General features: G+C 40.6%; 1 protein-coding gene across 2 annotated transcripts in view; it reads right to left on the bottom strand.

Moving 5' to 3' along the window:
• Positions 1–1,579: 1,579 nt before the first annotated feature.
• The window catches only part of SEC24D (SEC24 homolog D, COPII coat complex component), a gene marked incomplete at its 5' end in the record, with an annotated part of 122,125 nt that continues 96,235 nt past the window's right edge, over positions 1,580–27,469 (bottom strand). For both annotated transcript variants that reach the window (XM_079697737.1, XM_079697738.1), the window contains 10 exons: positions 1,580–1,854; positions 6,560–6,649; positions 7,891–8,082; positions 10,288–10,467; positions 15,417–15,535; positions 16,321–16,459; positions 17,683–17,828; positions 17,961–18,057; positions 19,083–19,253; positions 20,043–20,159. In XM_079697737.1, the coding sequence (XP_079553863.1) occupies positions 1,714–1,854; positions 6,560–6,649; positions 7,891–8,082; positions 10,288–10,467; positions 15,417–15,535; positions 16,321–16,459; positions 17,683–17,828; positions 17,961–18,057; positions 19,083–19,253; positions 20,043–20,159 (1,392 nt within the window). In that variant the 3' untranslated portion in view covers positions 1,580–1,713. The remainder of the gene's footprint in view (positions 1,855–6,559; positions 6,650–7,890; positions 8,083–10,287; positions 10,468–15,416; positions 15,536–16,320; positions 16,460–17,682; positions 17,829–17,960; positions 18,058–19,082; positions 19,254–20,042; positions 20,160–27,469) is intronic.

Here is a 27,469-nt window from a genome sequence, read left to right as displayed (position 1 = left end):
CTTTGGGAGAAACTCTGCAGTTGTAATTATTCTCCCATTTGTGGGTCGCCCACCGGGAGTTATGAGACTTGTATCATGACTCCGCCCCTCCTACCCATCTCCCTGTGGTTCCTTTTTATCTTTAGTTGTATATCTTTTCTGGTAGGTTCTGTTTTTTTGCATCAGTGGTTGTTCTGCAAATAGTGATTTTGTTGTGCATGTGAGAGGTGATGAGTTCAGGATCTTTCTACTCTGCCATCTTGGCTGATCTGATTCATTAGACTATCTTCAAGTGAATTAAAGAATGTGGGCTGGGCTTCTGTTTCACACAGTGTATGGTGCCTAGAACTGAACACTCACCTCAGAGTGGAGTGGGATCATTGCCATACTTACTTGACAGGCAGTCCTTGTAAAAAAGTAGCTTGGGATCATATATGCTCTCATCCCACTGCACGTTCATATTGACAAACCTACATTTCTTTTTTTTTTATAAATTTATTTTTATTTTTGGCTGCATTGGGTCTTTGTTGCTGCGCGTGGGTTTTTCTCTAGTTGTGGCGAGTGGGGGCTACTCTTCAATGCGGTGCGTGGGCTTCTCATTGCGGTGGCTTCTCTTGTGGAGCACGGGCTCTAGGCGTACGGGCTTCAGTAGTTGTGGCTCGCAGGCTCAGTAGTTGTGGCACGTGGTCTGTAGAGTGCAGGCTCAGTAGTTGTGGCACACGGGCGTAGTTGCTCCGTGGCATGTGGGATCTTCCCAGACCAAGGCTTGAACCCGTGTCCCCTGCATTGGCAGATGGGTTCTTAACCACTGGGCCACCAGGGAAGCCCCACATATTGGAGAACTTTTAAATTGCCTTTCTCAAGTACACTGTCTCTGACATTGCTTATATTTATTTATTTATCTAATTCTCCTCAACAACCCCCCAAAATATTTAGTTTTTAGTGATCCATCCAAACAACGTTTTCCAAGACGCTTTAACTACTACCCTTATTTCTTTTTAAAATCTCAAAATACCTAAATAATGAATTCTGTCTGCTGAGTAAGAGCATATGAAGTGATTTATTGAACTGGTTAAGATCCATTATATACAGGTAGAAACCATCAAAATTGTACAGGGAACCATTAAGAATATTGATAAAGACAGTTTTACAGACAAACGACAACTGGAAAATAGTTTTAACATACACAACATATAATTATGAAAAAAATATAGAACACAAATTGTTCTACCAAATAGATTCCAAGGTTATTTAAAAGTCTGCTATGCAAACTTTAAGTTGAAAAATGTGTTCAATGGGGTTACATGGTTTTAAAAAAATTAAGTATAATGTAAAAATTAAGTTGTTTTTTTCCTCACTGCAAATGGGAGAGGAACCAAAACTTTTTACTCCAAATCTATACATTTTGAAAAATAATTTATATGTCTAGCACAAAGAAAGAAAATTGAGAATGTTTACAGTTCTGTAAACTATGCCTTTCATGAAATGCAAACTGCATCAGTTTTAACAGTTAAAAATTGTGCAATCAGAAATAGACTGTTCCCTTTAAGGTACAATTGTACCTTCATTGGCTTTATACCTGAGCACCAAAGCTGTAGTTCTAAATGCCGTCTTGGAAAGCTATTCTGAAAATGAGCAAGAAACCAAAACTAGCCTGTTATTATCTGGAGAATTAGGCACCAAGAAGGAGATTATCTCCTTAGAAATGCAGTATTAACAATAGAGAGGGTTCAATTAATTAAGCAGCTGACAGATCTCCTTGTAAACACAGCAAAGGAAATCCACATAGGATGATCCTCCATAAAGTCCTTTGTCTTCTACCAGGAACTGTCGGAAAACCATTTCTGGCTGTTCTCGCTGCTTTACTATCGTGAGCTAGGAAAAAAAACAAGGTAGCTGGTTATAAACATATTCTGAATGTGGCTAAATTTTGTATCTTTCAATTTCACCAAAATTACATAACATCCACTGTCTGTGAGGCCTTGGAGGATGATAGGAAAGTGCCCATTATCCAGAGTGGAGAGAGGCAATGACCCCCAAACCACAAAAACCAAGACATAAAATTAATTATAAGTGGCAACAATGAAACATAAGCCGAGTGCTACGGGAAAGGCTTCACAATGTAGTGACTGTACTGAACCTTAAAGGACAGGGTGGGATTTCCTTAAGGAGGTGGGGGCCGAGCTAGCATTCCATGAGGGCACCACATACAAAAGACATAGTCCTGCCTGGTATGTAAACTAGCCCACACTTCTGAAAGGCAATGGGAGGTAATGCCTTTGGGTTTTTGTAGGGAATGTGATCCAGTGAAGGTGTTTAAGAACAACTGGTTATGGTCCCTAGAATGCACTGGGGGGATGAGGGAAACCAGACAGGAAGCAGTTGGAAGCATCTAGGCGGGAGATGATCAGGATCTGAATTAGGCAGTGTAGGTGCAAAGGAAGTGGATGAAAAAGAAAATGTAAAGTTCTTAAACCACTAAAATTAATAAATTCTTCAAATATTCAAAACAATCTTTACACTGATTACATGTGGAAATGATAATATTTCGGATATACTAGGTTAATAAAATCCATTATCAAAATGGATTTTTTACATTTGAATTGTTGCTACTAGCAAGTATAGAATTGCATGTGCAGCTTGCATTATTGGACAGTGCTGCTCTAGAGGAAGAGGCACATGGAGAAGAAACCCAGAAGAGGGTAGTCCGTCATGAATACTCTGAGCCCTTATACTTACTGACCGCCCCCTTACTCACTCCTGTTTCAGGAATTCAGAGCAGATGATCAGAATGAATTTGATATCTGTTGAGCCATGAGCGTGGTTAATGGAGCTGCACATGCAAATCATTGTCTCCACCTGCCTCCTGTATAATTCAGAAGAGCCAGGGCATCATCTTACTTCCTTTCACGTGCGGAATCACCCAAAGGGCCTGCAGCTACTAGCTTCACGCCAGCTGCAGCGAGGAAGGTTTGTTACATATTGGCTGGGAGGGCCCAGCCCTCCCTACTGCTGCTTTATATAGGCGCTTTTTTTTTTTTATCAAGTAGAATAATGTTGTCAACATGGCTTGCTTTTTTTCCTTTATGTTATTTTGGCCAGGGCCTTAGGCTGATAAACTCTGAACCAACCCTGAACTAATAATAATATTATAACAACTGCTGCTACCATTACAAGCCAGCTACTTCCATGTGGATATGGACATGTGTGATGTCTTGGCTTGTCAGTGCCAAGCCCTGGGAGCTGACACTGGAGCAGCTGTGTGGATAGTCATATTCCACTCTGACATGGGGAAAGAAACTAACCCCTTCATGGAAACATCTCCAAAGGAGTTTAAGATGTGCATCCTGGTGAGCCTGAAACCAAGGCGATTTTCTCTTTACTTGTGTTTTCTCCACCTTTCCCCAGGTGCCACTAGGACCTCTGCCATTGTCCATTATCGGCAACAGCAATGTGGGTCCAGCCTCAGTGACACAACTCAGGCTGAGACTGGGCAGAATAAAAACATTGTGGAGGGAAGGATTTGAGACCTTGATTTCCTTAGAATTTAATTTCTCTATGGAAATTAATGGAAGTTCATGTTGCTCATCTGTGGGGTATTTTCTAATGCTGCCATTCATTTAGGTTATTTATTTTTTTGGTTTTCATGTGGTACTCACTGTAAAACCTTCTCTGATGAATGCATCTGGCCATGATGTGAAGTGGGAAATAGAACAGGGAATGAATTTCGGCCTTGGGGGAAACTCAACTATAAGGTAATTAATATCCTGCTCTACCATTTGAGTCTCTACAAAGTTGGACCACCCAGCACTTGGTGGAAGGTCTCAGGGAATTGCATTTATAGGAGTGGGGGATATGCTGTCTTGACACGCTAGTGGTCTTCTCTTCAAGGGGTACACCACATAAATCAGAGGAGAAAACACTGGGATGGATTGGGAATCCATATTTTATTACCCTCCTTAACATTTCTATAGGGAGGGACATAGCTCTGTGGAGTGGGGGAAGAACAGCAAAATGGTCACTGTTAGTCTCCATCCCAGCTTCCTGTGTGTCCTCTCCAAGGAATGACTGGCTAATTCAAGAGGTCTAAATCTGATATTCTCTGGGCCATGTTACTAGTGGTCTTACAGAATTATTGTACTTAAGCCATTTTCGTCTCTCATTGCCTATTTCACAGGGAACAGATAAAAGGTAGCAGTGATTAGGATGGCCCAGAAGGAGTATGTTGAATGGAAGAAGAGAGCCATGGATATAACTTAAGAGAACAGCAACTTTTTTTAAGGGGCAGATGACTGAAGAGAAGGCAAAGGAAAAAGGTCAGTGAGAAAGGAGAAGAATCAGGAGAGTATGATGTTTTGAAAGCTAACAGAAGAGAAAAATTGAGGAAAGTAGTATTTGATCTTGTAAATTCTGTAAAGGGATTGAGAATAAAATGTCTTTAGCAATTTGGCAGTTCATAGAAAACTGGAGAGATGGGAATGAGGAACTATAAGCAGTCTACATAGATGACTTTTCAGGAAGCATGGCAGTAAAATGCCTGCCGTGTTGCTGGTATTCAATACAAATTTGTGGAATAAAATGAAAGGAAAAGGAAGCAGAATCTTGGAGAAGCAGCAGCTTCAAAGAAGGTAGATTTGAACAGCTTGTAAACTGGAAAGGAGCCGATGGGGCGGGAGTAATCCGGAAAACACAAGAGGAAGAAGAGATAATTTGGAGCCTGGAGGACCACGAGCAGGGCAGGGGTAGAATTTATCAGTAAGGCGTTTGATTTAGGTAATCTGGGAACACACTGTGATAGGAATCTTTTTTTTTCTTCCCCCATAGATGTGAGACTGTGCAGACAGTGAGGTCTAAGAGGGCTGATTTTCTGAAAAACTAATTAGCATAATCTAGAAAGTAGCAGTGCCTTCTGGGCTTGATTTTGCTATCTTTGACCCTTCCATTTCTGCTTTCTCAATCTTAGTCAATCTTGACTCTTCCAAAGAGATTTAAAGACTCCTTAAATGTGTTTTCATTTCCTTTGTGTGGTCCATTTTCAAATGTTGGAGAAAAGCATGCAAAACCAAGTGCATCGGACTAAACAGCCAGGGTCAGGCCTGTGTCTGTTGTGACCTAGCTGTGCAGCCCTGACCAAGTGAGTGAACTCCTTTGAGCCTCACTTTCATAACTGCTAAATGGCAATGGGGGGAGCTGAAAGGCTAGGGGGTGGACCAGGTATCTCCCTAGATTCCCTTAGCTCTCACATCTCTGGATTTTAGATTTTCAAATTCTTTATACAGATGATACCCTGAAAATGTCAAGGATTTTACCAACAACAGATAAATTTGCCACTGGTACATAAAAAAATCTGATTAAGTGTTCAAGCTAAAATTATTTTATTACACAATTGCTTATATTTTATTTACATATCATATTTGGAGCTTACCCCAGATATTTTAATAACCAAAGCTGACATGACCTTGATAAGGGGTTACTGGAGCAGGTGGGAGAAAGCAGAGGAGGGGAAAGGGTTCCCCCCCCCCGGAAGGAGGGGCTACTGAGCACAAGGATGATCCCCATGTTTAGTTTGGCCTCTTCTCTGCAAATGGGGTCAATTGTGGAGATACGGTTGCTGCTGCTGGGACAAAGGTGGATCATCCTTGCTGTGCATTCTGAGTACCAGCGGTCTTCAATTTGTGTTTCATAAGACCCTAAGATTTCATTATATGTCTCCAGGGTGTTCAGAGAGTGAAGAACATGTTTATTTTGAACCTTCTCTGCCATCTCTAGGTCCTGTCCTAAAACTGAACCCAAGTAGTGATGTAAAAACAGTTCTGGAAAGGTTTTATGTTCACCCAGATGTCCTAGAGATTATAAAGCTCTTTATTAGTTCAAATTTCCTAAGTTCTACCTAAAGTTGATGTTTGCATGCATGAGTATCAATGGTATAGAATGTTGATGTAAACTGATATCACATTTATGTTTCAGGGGAAAAAATGGCCCCATAATACCCTGGCTCCTGTAGAGGCCTGCCTTCAGGTGAGTGTCCTGTACCTCTGCAGGAAGTAGTACAGCAATAGACCACTGTCATCTGTACATTCCAAATTCCAGGAGATTCTAATATTGAGCTTCAGAAGGAAGACAGAGGTGACTACGTGGGATTTAGCGACAAGGCATAATTTTCCTGAGATACAGACATTTTAAACTCTTTTCCTCAAACTCAAAAAGGAGTCCTTAGAAGGACTAGAATAGCAAAATTTTTCAGAGATAATAAATCAAAAATTGTAAAATCCAAAGATAACAAATGTTCTAAGTAATTTTAAACACTGACGGAAAAATCATTTCAAAGCCTGTTAATGTTATCAATTGTTTCTAAGTTAATACTTAGTAAGATGACCCGTGGTTAACCCATGGTGATAGCTGTTTATTTTTATATGTTTGTGATTGACAAGTAGGTAGATATACTTAGAAGTTAATGTGAGTTTTCTATCAAAAAATCATGTTATAAAAATATAGGACATGCATTTTTAAAAGTTTGTAAGAAAATTTAAAAAAAAAAAGACTTGAAAAAAGAAAAAAATAAATAAAATCTCATTCTTACCTTCATTGAATATGGCCGCTTTTGTTGGATAATACCCATTATCATTCTGAGCGTTTGTGAGTACGGGTTTCCCAGCTCAGGCAATAATGTCTAAATTTAAGAAATTCAAGTTTAAGTTTCAGTACAATTTCTGACATTTAGATAGAAGCAGAATGAGATTACTAGAATGTTAAAGTTAAAAAACATCCTTCTAAACCATATACTGAACTCTTGGCTTAGTTCATTTACCTAAAAACCAAAAATATGAAAAAAATCTACTAAAAATTATTCATACTTATCAGCATGCATTTATTCATACTTACCAGCATGCATTTCCACCAATGAACTCTCTTTTGAAAATAAAAATCCTTCCCTGGAACTTGACACATGTATATCACTGAAGTGACACAAAGGGTGTTATGTTTTTTACAAAGGATGTCTTTAATCCCTTTGCAAGATGGATATTTCAAGGCTATGTTGTGTGAGAAAAGGACACACTTTATTCCTTCAGTGGATCAGTTGCAGGACCCTGAGGCATTACCCCATTTGGAAAATGCTATCCAAATACCACTGTTCCAACATTAAAATAAACCACCAAATGTGATTTCTCAAAGGGAATGTGGTCTCTTAGATTTCCCTGAAATCTGGTTCATGGTGAACAAAAGATAACTACCCAGCTGCATGTGGCCCCTGGGGGATGTGAAAGATCTGGACTTAGATTTCCTCCATTAAGACAGTAATGCTAATGCTCACTTCTAAGCAAGAAGACACCAAGAGCTAATACATCATCTTTGAGTTAGCCATTGAAAAAGTGAATTAGAACATTTTACCACAAAGTCACAAGTCTCAGGAAAAGATCATGGCCAATATTTTTCATAGGAGTTGTTAAAAAAAAAAAAAGGAAATTCATTACTTATATTCACATTCCACTCCCTCTGTGTATTCTTTTTTTTTTTTTTTTTTTTTTTTTTTTTTTTTTTTTTTTTTTTTTTTGCGGTATGTGGGCCTCTCACTGCCGCGGCCTCTCCCGCTGCGGAGCACAGGCTCCGGACGCGCAGGCTCAGCAGCCACGGCTCACAGGCCCAGCCACTCCGCGGCACGCGGGATCCTCCCGGACCGGGGCACGAACCCGCGTCCCCTGCATCGGCAGGCGGACTCTCAACCACTGCGCCACCTGGGAAGCCCCTCTGTGTATTCTTTGACATTAAGACTTAAGATCTTTTTATTTACCAAAAAAACACATAAAATAAGTATACTTCATATGTATGTCTCAAAGTGCCAACTGCCTCTAAAAAGAAAGCAACATTTAAGAATTTGTATATTACTACAAAACAAAGAAAAAATATACTTACCATATCTGTGTTGACATGTGCAAAAGATGGCACGTTAAATATTCCTTGGATGAGTTCTGGTGGGCTACTTACTCCCAACCATAAGAACATGTTCAGACCATTAGCCAATAGGAATATTCCTTCTTCTGAAAGACGGGTCTCAGAGCAACGAATAGCAGCAGGTAATGTTGTACTCTTGACATCTAATGTGTGCTATGCAGACAAAGGCAAGAGAGTTAGAAACTCCCTCTTTCTTCCCTTCCTTCCTTCCTCTCTTTTCTTTTCCCCCTCCCTCCCTCCCTCCTTTCTTCCCTTCCTTCCAGTACATATTTAATGAGTTCCTACTATCTACTAGTCCTATCTACTACTATCCTACTAGTCATTAGACAATAATCCCTGCCTTGCACAGCTAACCATTTTCTGAAGGGAAGAAGAGACAACAAATAATCTAAGTTAAATATATAGAAATGTAGATGGTGTTAAGAGTTATGAAGAAAAGAAGCAGTAAAGTGGGATAGGGCATGTCCATGGTGGCAGTGGTGGTAGTGTTACAGTTTTAAATAGGGGAGCCCAGGAATGCTTGTTGAACAACTGGTGCAGAGGTCCTGAGGCAAGAGCTTATCTGGGATGTTCAAGGATCAGCAAGGAGGCCTGTGTGGCTGGAGTGGAGTGAGAAAGGGGAGAGTAATAAGATGAGTCAGACAGAAAGGAGGGCAGGGTAGCACAGGCAGCACTGGGCCAGGGCAGTAAGAACTTTGGCTTTTACTGAAATGCGAAATCCTGGAGTGTTCTGAGTAGCAGAGGGACGTGAACTGACAATTTTTTAACAGGATCACTCTAATTTCTGTGCCAAAAACAGACTGGAGGGGCAAGCAAGGAGACTTGTTAGGAGGGACTGCGGTGGTCCACAGGAGAGGTGATTATGCTTGAGTCTGGGTGGTGACATATGGGGGTGAAAAGTGGTCAGCCTCTGGATAATCTTGGAAAGGAGAGCTGACATGTTTGCTGATGGATGAGATGGGGTGGATGAGGAAGAAAGCAGCCATGGGTGACTGCAGGACGCTGGTCCTGAAGAACTGGAAGGAGGGAGGGGTGATAAATGGAGATGGGGAAGACTGCAGGAGAAGCAGGCGTGGGAGGCCAATCAGGACTCAGTTTAAGATGCCCGTTAACACGCTCACGGAGAGATGCTCGGGAGGCTACAGACACAGACACGTCCACAGTTCAGGGCAGCGGTACTGCTGGAGATAGGAACTTGGGAATCATCAGTATGGAACTGTTGCTGAGAGCATAGGTAAGACCCCCAAGGGATTAAGTGTAGATAGACAGGAGAAGCTTCCCTGGACTGAGCTCCGGGGTACCTGAACAGGGAAAACAGGGTAAACTAGCAAAGGAAGCAGGAGAGAAACTGGGACAAACCAAGTAAAGAGGGTGTTTCCAGAGGGAGAAAACTGTCAGATGCTGTGGACAGGTCAGAAAAGAGAAGGACTGCCCACTGGATTTAGCAAGGCGATTTTAGTGGAGTGGTGATGTTCATGTCCCTAAGAATTCTAGTTTCTCTGGCACAGAGTTGATAATCCAATTTTATCTGAAAATCAATTGTTTGTTAACAATTTACATCTAACATTCATATTGATTGAAAGGATCAATAGCTTTTTATTTCCAACCTAATTTAAGTCTCTAATTGCACTGAGAGCCTGGGTATGAGTTTGGGTACAGGAGTTAGAAATAAGCCATCAGCCTTCCCCCCTCTTATCCCTCAATTATAACTTCTTAGGTCTTAGGGGAAGGAGTCTAGTCAGTACAGGGGCATTCACGACATCAAGGATTACCTTTAAATAAGTAGAATACATTGCCAAGTAAATTCTCTGAGGACAAGGACAGTTCCTTCCATATACAGTGTAGGTAGCCTCAAATATATGCTGATTTGTAAACCCCTGATAGCATTTGCTCAAGACTAATCAGAGCCATTCTGATTAAATGTGGTGACTCTTAGACATTCATATACTGTCTAAAAACATAACATGTGCACGTGAAATCCCGTATACACACGTATCAGCTGCCTTTCATGCCATAAGGCTGGATTTCTTCAACAACTTGTCGACTCACTTTTCAATCTGCCTATTCAATTGAAGATTACCAATTTGGGAATGAGGAAGGAAAAGCAGTCATCTGAAGGATTCCGTGAAGAACTCCTCAGATCCGCCCACCACCCACACGGACCCCGAGCTCAGGTTGAAGCGCATGCGCAGCTCGCCCAGAGCCCCGGCTCTCAGGCCCACACTACGCGTTGTGAAGCCATGCGTGACTCGTAAGTTTCTTGTTAAGAATGAAATGTTTCAGACAAAACATGGGAAAAGTCAAAATATGATTCCCTTCCGGACTCCTCTAGGAAATGCGCCAGCGCAGTGTGCTTACTATTGGCCGAAGCTGTGGATAGAAGAAGAGCTGAGAGTCGGCCACACCCATGGTCATGACCAGCTGCCTCTGGTAGGCCCGCTCATCCGTTGAGATCTCTGGTCTGCTGAGCAGCACACAGTTTTTTAACAAACAATTCACGTACACTGGCAATACTTTCATGGAATCTGGTAAAATAAGCTGGAAGAGAGAGACATTGGTTTCAGATGCTTGGTCTTTACCGAAAATCAAGACCTGCAGCACTTAACCTGTAAAATAGAAAGGTTTGCTGTTGAGACTGTGGAGAGGATTAAATGGTAACCCACGTAAAGCACCTAGAGCACAGAAACTGGCACAGAGTAGGTACGGAGAGCGCGGCAGGTGGTTTTATTTTCTCTCGTGCTCTAGCAGCTCGGTGTAGGGCTTCTCAGCACAACTCAAGGCCGGGGTTGCCGTCCCGGCGCTGCCTCTCACCCGCTGTGTAACACTGAGCAAATTCCTTACCCTCTCTTTCCCTCGGTTTTCTCTTCTAAAAAAGGAATAATAGGCCCTCTACTTCATGATCATGGGGTTGTTACGAGCATTAAATTATTTCTAATTTGTGAAGCACTTACAATAGTGCCGAACAGATAGTATCATATACATGTTTATTAAATAAAATGAAATAAGTTATTTCCTAATCTGTATTACCAGCTTCTACCTCTTGAGTTCAAGAACAGCATTTCCAGCTGTCCACGAGATATCTCTTCCTCTGTGCTCTTCATGCATCTGTTAGTCATAGACTCAGACATTGAATGAGTGTCACCACGTCACAAGTTCTATCAAAGTATCAAGGATCTACAGAGGAATGAGGCATAGTCCACATGCAAGATGTCTAATGTCTACTGGGGATGATACACATATAACAGATAAACCATAATAAGGAAATTGCAATGCTGTATGTAGAAAATAAAACAGGAAAGTACTTCATGAATTTATTAGCTGTGTCACTAATGAATGCTAACGAAAACTCAAACTCCTACAATTCCACAAACATGTTCTTCCTGTTATGTTTCCTATTTTAGATACTAGAACTACCAGATGAACCCTAATTTCATTTTTTCTTTACCTTCAATTAGTACATGAATTCTTTCTATTCTACATTTATAATCCACCTGTACCTTCCTCTCCATCCTCTCTTTGGCTCATGTGACCTCATTCTGACTTCATTCTAACTGCCTCAAAGTACATACCATAAAGTGACGCTCCAAATAATAATACAATTAAACAGTTCTAGAAACACAACTTGATGGGTAAAAAAAACTACAAATAATTTGTAATTTGTAAAATTACAAGTAATTTGCCTGTGTGTTTAACCTTCTTCTTCCCAACTCAATTTTATAAATATGGCTAAGAATCAAGATCAACTGATCTGAATGTCACTTCCTTCCATTTTAACAGTAGGTCAATGGACAACGAAATACCCCAAAAAAAAGTATATATAGGTGATAATGATAATCTGCAAATAGAAATACCTGGTCTCTAAATTAATGATTTCTTTTTAGCCTTCTATCTTAATGATGAAAAAGAATATATACTTTTCAGAATCCGCACCAAAAAGGAAATTTCCCTCAGGGCTCTGTAAGGATTTATTCCTCAACTTAAATCCCTTTATCACAGGTCTCTTCTCATGATCTATTAAGTAAGGAATGTTTAAACAGAACTTACTTCACTGGTTCAGGAAAACATATTTCAGAACAATCCTACTTTGTAGTTAGTTTTCCCTCTCAACTTTTATCTCCTTTCAAAGAACCAAAGACAGTTAAATAAATGCATGTTTCCTCATATGAGGAAAAACTCTTTTCTTCTTGTAATTTGCTCTCTAGCATAAAATATTTTTAGGTTGAGGAATAATCAGTGTTCAACATTATATTAGTTTCAGGTATATACCGTGATAATTCATGTTTGTATATACTGTGAAATGGTGACCACAATATATCTAGTTAATATCACCGTACAAAGTTACAGAATCTTCTTTTCTTGTAATGAGAACTGTTAACACCTACTCTCTTAGCAACTATCAAATATGCAGTTCAGTGTTATTAACTACAGTCCCCATGCTGTACATTACTTCCCCAGGACTTATTTACGTTATGACTGGAAGTCTGTACCTTTTGAGCCCCTTCACCCATTTTGGCCCCCCCACCCCCACCCCCGGCCTCTGGCAATCACCAGTCTGATCTCAGTATCTATGAGCTTGGTTTCTGTTTGTGTTTTAGATTCTACATACAAATGAGATCATATGGTATTTGTCTTTCTTTGTCTGGCTTCTTTCACTTATTTAGCGTAAAGTATTTTTATTTGACAACATATGGTACTGGAATATGTTTTCAGCCAAGGAAAATTAGGATTAAAAAGAAAAAAATTATTATCTAAAGGTATAGGACACAGATCATGGTCATATTCCAGAGACATGTGGCTCCAATACTATTTCTGGGCTAATTACCAGTTAGGCATCTTAGATGTTATGGATTAAGAATGTTCTTAGATTCCCATAGAGAAGCATATATGTAGAGTTTTTTAATATTGTCTTGCAACTCACTGGCTGCTGCTCATTAATCAGGTCATATTAAGACAGTTTAGAAATTTGTTGTCCTGAAAACCACAAAGAGGTGAGCTTGGCCCATGATGACACTATCAGGACTAAAAAATCTGATTAGCAGAGACTGGATTATAGAGGGCAGGGGGAGGAGAACAGAGGAGGTAAGAAGGAAACTTTATTATAAAGAAGAAAAATGGAGTTAGAGTGAAAGAAAACAGAGAGACTTAGTGTTTTTGAGGTGGGGAAGAAAATGTGGCAACAGATCGGGCATTAAAACCTTTCCCCACCTCCTTGATCCTCTCCATAAATAATGAAATTATTCTGAGAGAGAAAAAGTGTGAGTGAGGAGGGAGTGGAAATTCATGAATCCACAGTTTAATTGAATTTGGAGAATTCTCTGCTTTGGGTTTTGAAGTAACAGATGTGGTAATGAAAAAAACTATTACTTCGCAGTTAAGGTCATGTGACTTGCCTTTTAAAGTCAGTGTACTCCCATATGATGTAATATATTTAAGTTCAGAACAGTGAGTTGTTAGATTTAATGAAAAAGAATCTACATTGCTCATGTAAACTTAAAAATTTGTTTTAATGTTGTTTTTAATTATATGTCTTAACCCAGCATCTATCCTGTGACCGCCCCCCCCCCAAAGTGGGTGTCTCCTTAAATTTTACACCTTAAGCACCTCTTCTGCATCAACCTAGTCCTGGCCCTGACAATTCAGTAAAAGCATATCTCCTGAGGTCCAGTATCATATAATCCAAGTATATAGATCCTTAACAGTCTTGCTTTGATCAAGGAAACTGGGCTCTATAGTAAAACAGTGGAATTCCTTTACGAATTTCTCCATGGAAATTATTTCTTGCAAGTGAACTATGGAAAGCCACCAAATTTGAAGTTGCATTCACTGAGGAGAACCTCAAGTCCAGCCATTCTGTTTTTAAATAATGGTATATTTTAATATATTATCGTTATTAACAGTTTTATAATCTCTACATTTTCCCCACTCCATGATGGATAATCCTAGGTTAAAGGTACACTTGAAATGTGCTAATGGAGAAAGAAAAATCTCCAAAAGAACAGGAATAATCTTTATCAATTTTTTCAGAAAAAAAACTGTCATCATAATGTTGTTACTCCAGAAACAATTCAACTGCAAACAGATTATCTAGTAGTAGAGTCAAATCTCTTAACTTTAAACCAGCAGCAACCGACCAGTTTCATTTCTTCCCTTAATAGGCAACAGATCTTTGACTTAAGGTCTCTGAATCCAGTTGTTTTAACATTAGCAAATAAACTTCCTGAGAGGACACTAACCGTACCTGTTCTTCTTCAACAATCTTTCCGAAGTATGAGACACTCCAGAGACAGAGTATGGAAACACTCCATGTTTCCAGAGCTCCAAAACAAGTAGTAAAACTGGGGAGTAAAGTGGTCTCGGTTGGACTATATCCAGGTGCACCTGGGGGGCTTTGTATAAAGTAAACACGTGTGCTCTGAAACAGGACTGATACTGGAATTTACTGGAGTGGCAAATCCTCTGAATAATAAAGAGAACTGACTTACAGAGATTTAAGAGTTGCTTTTGTGATTATCAACAGGAGATGAAAGAATGGATGGCTACTTTAATCTCTCTGGACAGCACAGAAAGGAATTTTTGTGAAAAGTCCAAGCTAATAACTATGTTTGTTTTAATTTCCTTCTTTACCTAGATTATGAATTTGGCCCCCAGATGTATCTGCACTATCGCTGCTGCTGAAGGGTTGCTTTGGGTGGGATTTCAGATGTCACAGTCGACAAGGAATTAACCAGAAAGTTTTCCCATCTGTTGCTTACTGTCTTCTCTTTAATCCAAATTCTATACTCAGATATTCAATACATAACTATGAAAAATGGCATCTAGCTTTGATGGGGAAGAATATGAAAAAGAAAACAGATGCAAAAATAAATGTGGACATGAGGTTCTACCTTTTTTTTTTTTTTTGCTTTTTTTGTGTTTTGTTTTTACAAGAGAGAGTCAGGTTTATTTAAAGGATCTTCTAAAATTTCAAATTACTAGATGAGACAATTTTTTCAAAACTCTTCATACCTATTATTAACTTTTAAATATAAAGAACTCCAAAATTTATAAATTATATTTGTTTATAAAATATAAAAGAATCATTACTGCCATTAGTTCATGTCAACTTTGATTGTTAATAAATGTCCAAAAAGTATTTAAGCACCCACATTTCATAACTCTATATCCATCTTCATCCATGCAAAAGATAACCCCATTTATACTGACATTTCTTACATATAACATTCTTTTATTTATACATAATGTAGTGACCCTCAACCCAATATACACACACATTTTTGGGTTCATGCATCTTGTAAAGCCACTAAGCATTTTAATGTTGGCTACAAATATACCACAGTCTCCCCAAAATGGCATTGTCAATCTTGGTTATATGGTTTACTATACAGCATCTAAGTGCCTGGAATATCATAAGCCTTTACTAGCAGAATGCTGAATGAACAAGTAGGTGTCTGTAACACTTCAGCACCTGAGGACAGCAGGTAACTTACCTGGCTGGCTGCAGATGGACTAGCACAATTCTTCCGGTAACAGGCCAACATGTGGGCGGTCTGATTAACCAGAATTTCCCTGATGACCTTCAAGGGCTGGTGTAGAACTGCTTTAAAAGCTACTTGCACAAAACAATGAAAAGGGCATCAAAGGTTTAGCTCAGAAATTGATCCCTTCAAATAATAAAAAAAAATTGCTCTTCAGACCACTCAGCAAGGGATAACAGCATTTAAAAATGTTCACGCCATGTGTTAATGCTCTCCTCTTGACTAATTATAATTTAGCAAATGAAGAACAATAGCCTACCTATAACAATAGGCAGGTAATTGGTCCAGAATTTTCCTCAGAATATTAGAAACAGAACTCTGCACACACACAGAAAAGACCAGTTTACTATCTTCTGGTGTTCTGAATTCTTATGGGCTGGATTACTCTTTCTTCTAAACCTTAGTGTAGCATTTCAACTGGGGTTTGGAGCAGGGAGGGGAGAAGAAGCCAGAAAACTCCACCTCAGGCCCCGACCATTTCCTAATTATCTTGGTATGGATAAGCAAATTCAGTCTCACGTGAGGGACCATCTTCTATTATCCTCGTGTCCCAGAGGGCACACTCATATACCATAATGAGTCTAAGTATGACCTTCCTCAATTTCAACTCAGTCCCCCGGGGAAAGAAACTAAACAAAACTGGATAGCACGGGCCCGACTTAACTGCTCTCCTTATTAGTCTAGAGTTAGAAATGCTGATTATTCTCCTTCACCCTTTGCTTTTACAAGTTCTGAATTTACCCACCGAAAGGCTGCACCACCGCAGGACCTGTCAGCTACTAACTTGATTAACCAATGAGGCCTGCCTGCATTACTAGGCAAGGTATACTGCACCCCAGAATTAGCAAAGTGTTACCTGACTTGGCAAAGAAGTTGATAAGGGCATCAGTCTCGCAGCTCTTATAGAGATCAGCCAGCTGGGAGCTGCAGTTCAAGCCCAGATTGTGAATCCGAAGTCTTCTCTGTCCACTGACAGTCGTGTAAAGCACAGCACACTGCAGAAGCAACATCGAGGGCACATGTTTTTCTGGTTAACATATTCACCCAAGCTAGCCTAATCTTACTTACATTTACAAAACAGTGTGTACAGCCAAAAGACCTCTAAACTTCCCTACAGGATTTTTTCTATTATTGCTAAAGACTGAACAACACATAAGGGAGGAATAATGACCAGTCATACACTGGGTTCTCATGTAGCATTTCACTGGTTTAAACTTAGGCTTTGATGGGGCTATTCACATGCACATATCTGTGCATTTCCACAACTAGCCTACACTTCCTAGCTCAGATTTTATTACCAGGGATTCAGGTCCAGAAATAATACCTTCATGTTCTCATAGTCCTCCTCAAGGCTCACTTCGATTAAAAATGGACAACTAGCTTTGGTGATGTACTTAGGTTTTATACTAATAATATATGCATATAGGGCTTCCCTGGTGGCGCAGTGGTTGAGAGTCCGCCTGCCGATGCAGGGGACGCGGGTTCGTGCCCTGGTCCGGGAAGATCCCACATGCCGCAGAGCGGCTGGGCCCGTGAGCCATGGCCACTGAGCCTGCGTGTCCGGAGCCTGTGCTCCGCAACGGGAGAGGCCACAACAGTGAGAGGCCCGCGTACCGAAAAAAAAAAAAAAAATATATATATATATATATATATACATATATTTCAAAAATGCAAACAAGTAACCATTTCCCTAAATAGGTGTGATTTTAAAATAAACAGTTTTTCCTCAACTTGGTGCCAGTCTCTCTCCTTTCTTTGAGGGTGATGCTCGTGTCTGAAAGCTATGATCATTAGAATTTCTCCTGTTTTAATTCAAAGTCTCCATGGCTTCTAGTTAATCTTATTTGCTACAAAGCCAAATCCTATGGTTACTTGCTTCTGATATGATAACACGTCTCAGCAATGGTGTCTGACACACGGCAGTCAGGAATGCAGCAAACCAGTGAGTGAGTGGGTACTGATGCCTGTCCTTCTGACCTCAAGTCTGCGGGGCTCTCATGCAGACATACATAATCGTTACTTCACATAAATAGCATATATGAATCAGTATGGAGAATATACCACAGAGTGCTCTAATCTAGTGACTTTTGCCTTTGGAGAAATGGAGATGAATTTCTTTACGGAGAGACTAACACAGTTGATGGCCCTGGAGTCTCCCCCACTGATCACTGTCAGTAACAAACTACAAAGCAAAAGATGGGAATACATTTTAGATCACCTGGATTAAGGCTCCACTGTCTTCACTGAGTTTGTCATCATGCTTGAACTCCACAGTCACTGCCTTGTCACAGTCAATGGCTGCCATCTCTACATCGGTGGTGTTGTTCATATAGATGCCACCAAAGAAGTCAGTGGCTCTGAAACCTAAGGATGAGGGAAAAGGATAATTTTGCTTCTCCTTATTTTACTGTTATTTTCTTTGTTGGCCTGTTAATGAGTTTGAAGAGGAAACAATTATACAACAGAGACCTGAAAAATAATAAAAACGAAAAGTACCTGTGCTGGTACGAACCCTCATAATAGCATCAAATCCTATTTTCTTCTCAATATCATTTCTGAGGTCATTCAAAAATTGTTGGCTGTCCAAGTGCACCTAAAAAATAAAGTATGATCATGCCCACCAGGTGGCGGCAAAATACTTAAAATAACAATTCTTTTTGAAACAAATCTTGATTAAAACCTACTTTATCCAGAAATCTCAGAAAGGGTTCTGAAAGCTTTTTCAGTGTCATTTCATTTATAATCTTCCGTCTTATCAAATCCCTCATCTAGTTCCTAATATAAATACGTAGCTAGGCAAGGAAAACTAACTGCTTTCATCAAAATACAACTAGCTGATGAACACTGTCATTTATGTTGGGGGAACACGTTCCCACTCCGTGTATCCCTCTGGAGGTACATAACTTAGAGGCGCCCCCCCCAACCTTTTCTCAGGGGAGGGCAGGTGACTTATGCAGTTTCTAAGCTTGGGAAAAGAACTGGGCAGGCGTAGCTCGGCCTCTTCCACATCTTCTTTCTGGGGAAGCAGCCTGCCTGCAGGAAGCACATGCTTCCTGGCCCTCAATACAGTAGCAGGGGGCAGGAGTCCACAGGAGACGCTTTTGTCTGTGCTGCCTCGTGCCTCGGTGTAAAGTTTGTCTCACTGAGGGGAAAGCGCTAGCAAGCCCACTTGCCCACAGACCTAGGTCCGTTCCAGGGCCGGCATTCTGATCACCTCTTGACTCTGTCTCTCAGTTCAGGCTTGGAGGGGGCGGGGGGAGCATCATGAACTGACCCGCCCCATATCATAACACTTTAAAACAAATATATAGTCACTTTTAAAAACAATACCTTAAATATAGTTAATATAAAATATCAAGATTTTATATTAAATATATTTCCCCCCAACATGGAAGCTTAACATTAACATTCAACTCTGAGGCTGAATGAGTCAATGTGTGGCCATACCTTAGGGAGCAGGCAAGCAATTCGTAACCATCTGTCCGTCCTTTTCCATCGGACCTAGAATTTACATTTGTCGGCTGCCCACAAGGGGGCACAGATTTCTCACCCTGAGATCTAGGCACCAAAAGTAAACCAGCAGTGGAAAACCGAGGCAAACAAATTGCTGGCCTTTACCTGGAAATTGTTGTACTTGTAGAGGGTTCCTCCTGTGAGCTGAGGCACGAGACCCAAGGAGGCCACGTCCACGTACTGACTGGGGAAGAGGAAGAGCGTCACGCAGCAGCCGTGAGCCACGCAGTCCTTGGCTAGAGGGTCGTAGACATTTGTCTGGGGCTGGAAAAGGATCTGAAGAAAAAGATACACAAAGGGAAAAAAGAAAACCACGTAATCTTTCTGGTTTCTGTTTTTAATTTCTATTGAATTCTCACTGAAGTTTTTTAAATGAATGAATTTTTTTTCCCAGTTAAGTGCAGAAGAAGTGAGCCGTGATAATCATCAGTGCAGAGGCCACGTGTCGAGCACCCCGTGCGCCAGGCGTGTGCCGTGTTTAATACACGTATGTGTGCAATGTTATCTGATCCTCCGACAGCTCTAAGGAAGCTGACGTTCAGTCCTCCCTTTCACAGACCGAGATGAGGCAACTTGGTTGGTGTCACGTGGCCGCGGCTGGATGCTTACCTCACGGTTTAGCCTTTCCCCCGACTTGTCCCCACGGCTACACTGCCAGAGAGGGTCTGAGCAAAGCATATTTTGAGCCCCAGGCACGTCTGCTTCGTGCCTCGGGAGTGCTGTCATACGGGACCGTCCACTACATTCGCCCTCTACCTTGATCTTCTTTCTGCATTTCCCCCCATTTCTTCCATTCCCCTAATAGTCTTATCACTCAGTCTCTTACACAGATTATATATGAAAAAAGTTTGAGAACTTATCTTATTTCAGACATCAGTTTTTCTAGGAATATACAATTTCCTAAATTATTTACAATTCAAAATTTTCCTATAAAATACAATGTCCTGGATTTATACATTACATGTAGCTTCTCCCCCTTTCCTATACAAAGCACACACTCCCTCTCCCTTTATTCCATTTTAAGAACTGACATATGGACTTCAAAGGGCAACTGTTTACAAATACCTTCTCTTTGTCCGTATTAATCAGTTTTTTGTCATCTCTGTTTCTGAGCTTCCCTGGTGCTTCCGCAGTTGGCAAGGAGGAATGGAAGATGAACAGCTTCCCGGGACAGTCAGCTGCCTGGGGGAAAAAAAAGAGTCTTGGGTGGGAAGTTTTATTTTAAGGGACTCAGGAAAGTAAAATATAAGTACTTTCTATGAGCCAAGCACTGTATACATCTCATTAATCCTCACAGTAACCTTGTGCCTTCTATAGATTGGGAAACTGAGGCTCAGGGAGGCTAAGTGATTTGCCTCAAGTCACACAAGTTGTAAATGAAGGGACCAATTTTTTTTTTTTTTTTTGGCCACACTGTGTGGCTTGCAGGATCTTAGTTCCCTGACCAGGGATCGCACCCGGGCCCACAGCAGTGAAAGCACCAGGTCCTAACCACTGGACCACCAGGGAATTCCCCAAAGAGCCAATATATAAATGTAGGTCTCTATACTATGATGCTTTAAACACCTATTAAAATGATGTGTCCACGTAAAAATACTTTCTCATTTAGCCAACAGTAGTCTTTCAGGACCAGGTAAATCCCCTGATGATAGGATTCCCAGGATCATGATGCAATACAAGCTCTTCTTTGAAATCATTAGTAAACACAGATTAAACCTGAAGGGGTACTTCAAGGAAGAATGCACAAGAATGCAGCGGTGGTGTGGCAACAGCAGACACAAGGAACCAGCTATCAGGCAAGATGACAAAAGGAAAAAATGTGGGATCAACATCACACTATCTGTAGTCCCTGAGAAGCAACAAAAAGCCGAGGGAGGCTCCATGAAAGTTAAATCAGCATTAAAAATATTTAAAATCTTATTTAGGGAGCTAAGAAGTAACCTACAAGCAAAATTTACTGAAATTAAATGATTCAGTATATTGCCCCTCTCCCATCTTGCCTCTCTCCAAACCACCCAGGCACACTGTTGCCTTGAAATAATTTCAAGGCAACTGTTCGGATCACATAGGTGGCTTTTCTCCTCAAGACTCCTGAAGGCTTTCCATTACAGGATAAAGTCCACATTCCTTTATTTGGGTGGGAGCACGAAGGCCAGGAAACAGTGAGATGTGTTGCTACCAGAGCTGTGTGCAGCTCTGCACCAGACCCTTCGCGAACATTTCTCATGTAATACTCACAACCTGGTGACGGAGGTAGTATTGTCTGCATGTTAAGGATAGGAAAACTGAGGCTCATCCAATTTGGCGAGGTCACACAGCATGTGAACAACAGTTCTGAGGCCCTTTGGAGTTTAGTCTGAATCTGTCTTTCCAGTGTAATCTCGCCCCTGACCATCCCCTGCACTGGAAGTTGCAGCCACACAACCTTCTTGCTTTCCTGGAATACACCACGTGCTTTACACACCTCTGTATTTGCTCCCTCTGCCTGGAATCCATCTTTCCTTTTCCTTGGCCTGGAGCTGTTGTTTGCAAAGATGCGGTTTAGCGGCACACAGTTGTGTGCCTGGGTCAGCTGCAAGATGTGAAGTCATTTGCTACTAATAATAAGGTACTTGGGTTTGTGAATAAGTTCCTTAAAAAACAAATGAAGAGAATTCAAGGCTAGCCCTGTCTTATTTTGTCTCACCGAGTGACACTGTGATATGCTTTGTGGAGTGGGTCCCAGCTGACACCCTGGGGAGGGTGTGTAACCCATGCCCCATCTTGTCTTTGCTGTGTGGCCAGTAGTGAGCAGTGACTTTATTGTTGCCCAAGTCTTTTACCAAAAATTACTGATACATAACAGCATTAATAAGAAGGAAGGCAAGGCTGAATGAAGAGCACGGGCAGTGACTGACCCTCCATGTGTATACACACCACATAGGAGAAAGATGTTTTCAACACTTTGGCCAACAAAGACAGTAGTTCCAATGACCAAATCCAAGTAAAATTTCCAGTAATATTGATAATAACACGTTAAATTTTTTGCATTTCTATGACTAAATTTTTTTCATTTCTATCACTTTTATAAAAGTACTTTTTATTTTAATCCAAGTAGCAGAAAAGGTATAAAACTTTTCTTAAAAGTCTATCTTTTCCCTGACTTTTCGTGCCTCGCCTGCCCAATTCCCCTAAAGAATTCATTGTCAAAAATTCTTCTATCGGGCTTCCCTGGTGGCGCAGTGGTTGAGAGTCTGCCTGCCGATGCAGGGGACGCAGGTTCATGCCCCGGTCCAGGAGGATCCCACATGCCACGGAGCGGCTGGGCCCGTGAGCCATGGCCGCTGAGCCTGCGCATCCGGAGCCTGTGCTCCGCAATGGGAGAGGCCACAGCAGTGAGAGGCCCGCGTACCACAAAAAAAAAAAAAAAAAAAAAAAAAAAAATTCTTCTATCATCTAGATCTTCTGTACTCACAGACGCACTGTAACTTTATACCACAGTAGTTAAAAGCATGGGTCCTGGCTCCTAACTGCATGGGTTAGAATCCCAGCCATTTTATCAGCTAAGTGACACTGGGCAAAATATTTAACTTCCCTAAGCCTCAGCTACCTAATTATATGACATAGGAAAAACAGTAACTACAAAATATTGTTGAGAGAATTCAATGACCCAGGACATGGTGTTAATCATAATTACCCATACATGATTGCCTAGTTAATATTACCTATGGAGTAAAACTCTGAAGGAAAAAAAAAAAAGTACAATATTGAAAAAAATAAAGCATATTTATTTTTTCCTTATATAATGGCTCTTAATTTCAGATTTATTATTTCATTAATCACATCCTTATAAAATCTTTTATTGGTAGCAATAAAAGAAAGAGCTCCTATGGCATTATATGTTTTATAATCCCTACAAAATTTATGTTTTTACCAAAATCTGATTGTGCCCACATAAGTGCATCATGTAGGATTAGATGAATGACATGTCGTTCTTATTATGGTGGAAACAGGTTGAGAAAGGCTGGCCTGGAGAACCCATTTTTCGAAATTCAGCTCCGATGTCCTTTCCTCTGAGAGATGTGTTATTATCCCCCTCAGCAGAGCTGGTTGCCTCTACCTCTATGTCCCTACTCTGCTTTGTAAATAAGACTTTTCTAGAATTAATGACACTGTTACAACTTTAGGTATTCTACTGTCTTCCATGGATCACAGGCTCCTTGAAAAAGGAAGGACCTTGATTTTTCTACAATGTGTTTCTCCAAGCCCCCTGCCCAGGGTCTGGTGCCTTTCACTCTATAGATGCTCCATAAATTTCTGTGGAAGGAATGTTGTGATGCATCATCTTGAAACCAAATTTAAGCATATATTAAGACAAATGAAAGATAAATCCCCCCCACCTAATGATATATTTGAAGCATAACCGCTAAAGGCCATTTCCCTCCAACATTTTGCCAGACTCTATTTATCTAGTTTTATGGGGAAAGTAAGAGCTAACTCAGAAAACTGTTCTGAGGCCAACTTAAAAGACAATGCCAGAAATTCACATATAGTTGAGTTATGAGTGTCAGATTTTGAAAGAGATGCAGATTTTGGAAGACTATATGGAAAAAAAGACACAAAGAGTACAAGAGGCTGTGGACACGGAAGCATGTACAACAGAAAATAGGGAATGGAAACTTTTAGTTGGATAGTTCAAGGGCTTTTGAGAAAGTATGCATCAGAAGTTACCAAACAGTCCCTCTTTATTTTTGTGACAAATTAGCACATGTTTTATGTTAGTTTTTGTCTACTCTCTTTCTTTGCTTCAAAAAGTTTATTACAACTAATTATATATAGACTTTACCTGGCATCTAGCTGATAGAAAGTAGAGCTATAATTCAAATGGGGGAGTCCAGTTCTAAAATGTCTCCACTTGGACACAAATAAGAAACATTGCACTCTGATGCTCTTTCAGTTTCTCCTCCCCTCCACAGAGAATGAGACTCTCAGCTCTGGCCTCTCGTGCAGAACACCTTGAGCTACTCGGCTGACCTGCTGCGGTACCGGACTTCCCAAAGTTACTCTTTGCTCTCCTCCCCCACTCCCTTTATTTTTGGGAACACAAGCAATGAACATCACACATGGTATTACGGAGTTACATCTCTTCTACACACTATGAGCAACTTAGAAGCAGGGACAGTAGTCCTCACATTGTCTTAACAAAACACAGGCATTTAATCAATCTTTGTTGATTGAAAAAATAAGTGAATGAATGATGTGGTCTCTTCAATATTTAGATATTACCCTGCAAATTCTCAAAAATGTTAGCTCTTAGCCTAATAATGACTTCAGGCAAGAATTTTAGTACCCTGTATATGTTATACAAATTTAAGTCTTACTGATTTTTAGCCACAAGGGACCTGAAAAGATGATGAGATGATGTGACGGTCAGAGGCAGCTAAGCTATCATACACACATCAGACATTTACACACACACACACACACACACTTTTATCTTATTTGGAATTTTTTTTCCTTCACCCAAACCTGATAAAGTTGCTATGAGGGAGAAAGTATCAAATTGTACTACAGCAGTTTCTACTCTTATACAACGAATTATACAATCTTCTTGGAAGATGCAGAAGAAACCTTTTTCATTAAGGTTATTTACGGCAACGGTCTATTTATAAAAAAAAGTTTTGAGGAAACATGATTAAAGGCACATATACAATAGAAATGCTAAGGCAAATGTAAAGAACTGGAAATCACTAAGAAGGTCAGGGAAAAGAAATCGTTATGTTAGAATATCTACCCTAAGTAATATCTTAGTAGTTAAAGCTAAAAGAAACATTATGCGTTAGACTGCTTATAGCAACCGACTCTAGGAAACCAGCTAGTGAATCTTTCTACATGTAAGAGACTGAATCATGCAATAATGTCTCCAGTTAATGTTCTACACAAGAAAGAACTTTCTTCATAGTGTTCTTTCTTAATTTAACCATTAATTAACAGCTTAGGGCAAGACATTAAATCATAGTTAAACAAAAGCGTTCTTAGTGCAAGTGTAATGTGAAGTTGTACAGGTCAGGTATGCAATTTTCTCGTGAGTTAACTTAATGTAAGGATATTCCAAGAGATGGCAGAATGAATAACAACTCTTTATGCTGGTGGTTCCCAAATATGGATAATCAGCAGAGCAAACTGGGGAGCTAATGAATCAGGATCTCTGGAAGTGGGGCCAGAGATCTGCATTTTAAAAAAGTACCCGCCCATTAATACGTGACTCCGTGACTTGGGGCATGCCTGCCTTCCCGGTCTTCCGCAGCCGTGGAGTCTTGTGTGAAGACGGGCTGGGAGAGCAATCTGCCAGCAGGCACAGGGCAGTAAGCACCACTAACATTATGTCCAACAGTGTCATTTTATAAAGGTAGCTCCTTAACTTCATATAAAGACGGTTCTTGGGGCTTCCCTGGTGGCGCCGTGGTTAAGAATCCACCTGCCAATGCAGGGGTCACGGGTTTGAGCCCTGGTCCGGGAAGATCCCACATGCTGTGGAGCAACTAAGCCCGTGCACCACAACTACTGAGCCTGCGCTCTAGAGCCCGCGAGCCACAACTACTGAACACGTGTAACACAACTACTGAAGCCCGCGCGCCTAGAGCCCGTGCTCCGCAAGAGAAGCCACCGCAATGAGAAGCCTACACACCGCAATGAAGAGTAGCCCCCGCTATCCGCAACTAGAGAAAGCCCGCGCGCGGCAACAAGGACCCAACGCAGACAAAAATAAATAAATAAAATAAATTTATAAAAGAAAAAGCTATAAAAAAAGTTCTTTACCTTCTCTAAAGGGAGTTTATTCTACTTTGTAAGAATAATGCTACTTATTTACTTTGATATTTGTAAAGTTATTCTGATTAGTTATATTTAGATATTCGTTTCTTCGCATCTTTCAACTTCAGTGTAAAAGTACATGCTACTCTAACATTAAAAATTGCAAGTATAACAAAAAATAACATGCAAAAGACATGAAAGTAGATTGACTGAAATGCACTGGCCTCTGGCAAATGACAGGCAGCTGAGGACACTGACAGCGCAGTTATGGTACTGAGCAACCTCGAAGAACATCATCCTTAATAAGAACACAGTGGTTTTCAGTCATGTATCATAATATCACATTTTAGATACGTGGAATGCATGTACACAAGTTGCTTTATATATTTTTTCTTTCAAGGCTGCTAAGCAGCCTCTAGACCTCTTGTGGACTGCCAGTGTGGAACCCATTGTGACGACATTATTGCTCCCTTTTAGAAACGATATATTGGTTTGAGCTGGGATTCTGGATGCGTGTTTTAATGAAGCCTGTACATTCTTTCATGGATGAAACTTCCTGTGTGTGTGCATGTGCGCACACATGTGCCCATCTGTCTTCTTTAAAATTTATTTACTAGCAACTAAAGAAGAGCCATGCTGCGCTCTTCTTTCCACTCTACTGTCTTAACTAATGATTTATTGGCTTATGAATATCTACTCATCTTTCAGGAATGAACACATGAATACAATGTTACTCCCAGTACTAACTTCTCAGAGTAGAAAGACTTGTAGCGTCATATATAACTTATCACGTATCAGGAAATTTACATAGGAATTTCTAGACACCTTATTGGAGGAGAGAACAACAACAATTGCAAAACTCTTTCAAATTGAAACAGAAGATATTTGTCCTTAGCAATGTGGAATAAAATAGAAATTCCCAAGTCTTTCTGTAGCCCAAACAATGATCACTGCTGGCTTCCACGGGATGAAACTTAACATCTCCAAATCGCTTTCTGATGTAAAATTTATCTTTAATTTTATGTTAAATTAACTTGTATTGAGGCTTTTTGAGGGATATCTACAAGTCTTTGATCCCATGAGTGAATACTCTGAAGACCAAAGAACCCAGGCAAGAATCACTATACTGGAACCAGACTATAATGTTTGGTCATAAAATTTATGTGGAAGTATTTCATTAACTAAACTCTGTAGGGTTGTTGTTGCTGTTTGTTATTACTGCTAGACATTTTATCTTAAAAAATAATTCAGGGCTTCCCTGGTGGCACAGTGGTTGAGAGTCCGCCTGCCGATGCAGGGGACGCGGGTTCATGCCCCGGTCTGGGAAGATCCCACATGCCACGGAGTGGCTGGGCCCGTGAGCCATGGCCGCTGAGCCTGTGTGTCCGGAGCCTGTTGCTCCGCAGCGGGAGAGGCCACAGCAGTGAGAGGCTCGTGTACCGCAAAAAAAAAGAAAATAATAATTCAAATGTAACTTTAATAATAAAATTTGAAAATCAATTTTAGGAACTAGCTGTCTGGGCCAAAGTGGTTTGACTCTTGTGCTAAGGTAATAATGATTAAGAGTAAGCACTTTCTAACCATTCTGCCTTCCTCAGATTAATGTCTTTATTACTATGAAAACGACCAGAGTCCCTTGGGCTCAGCTTCCCAACCTGAGAGTTGGCCAACCCCACTCTGATTCTGGCATTCAGCAAGGC

This window comes from Hyperoodon ampullatus (genome assembly GCF_949752795.1).
Source record: "Hyperoodon ampullatus genome assembly, chromosome: 1".
Classification (NCBI taxonomy): domain Eukaryota; kingdom Metazoa; phylum Chordata; class Mammalia; order Artiodactyla; family Ziphiidae; genus Hyperoodon; species Hyperoodon ampullatus.
This window is presented reverse-complemented; position numbering and strand designations above follow the sequence as displayed.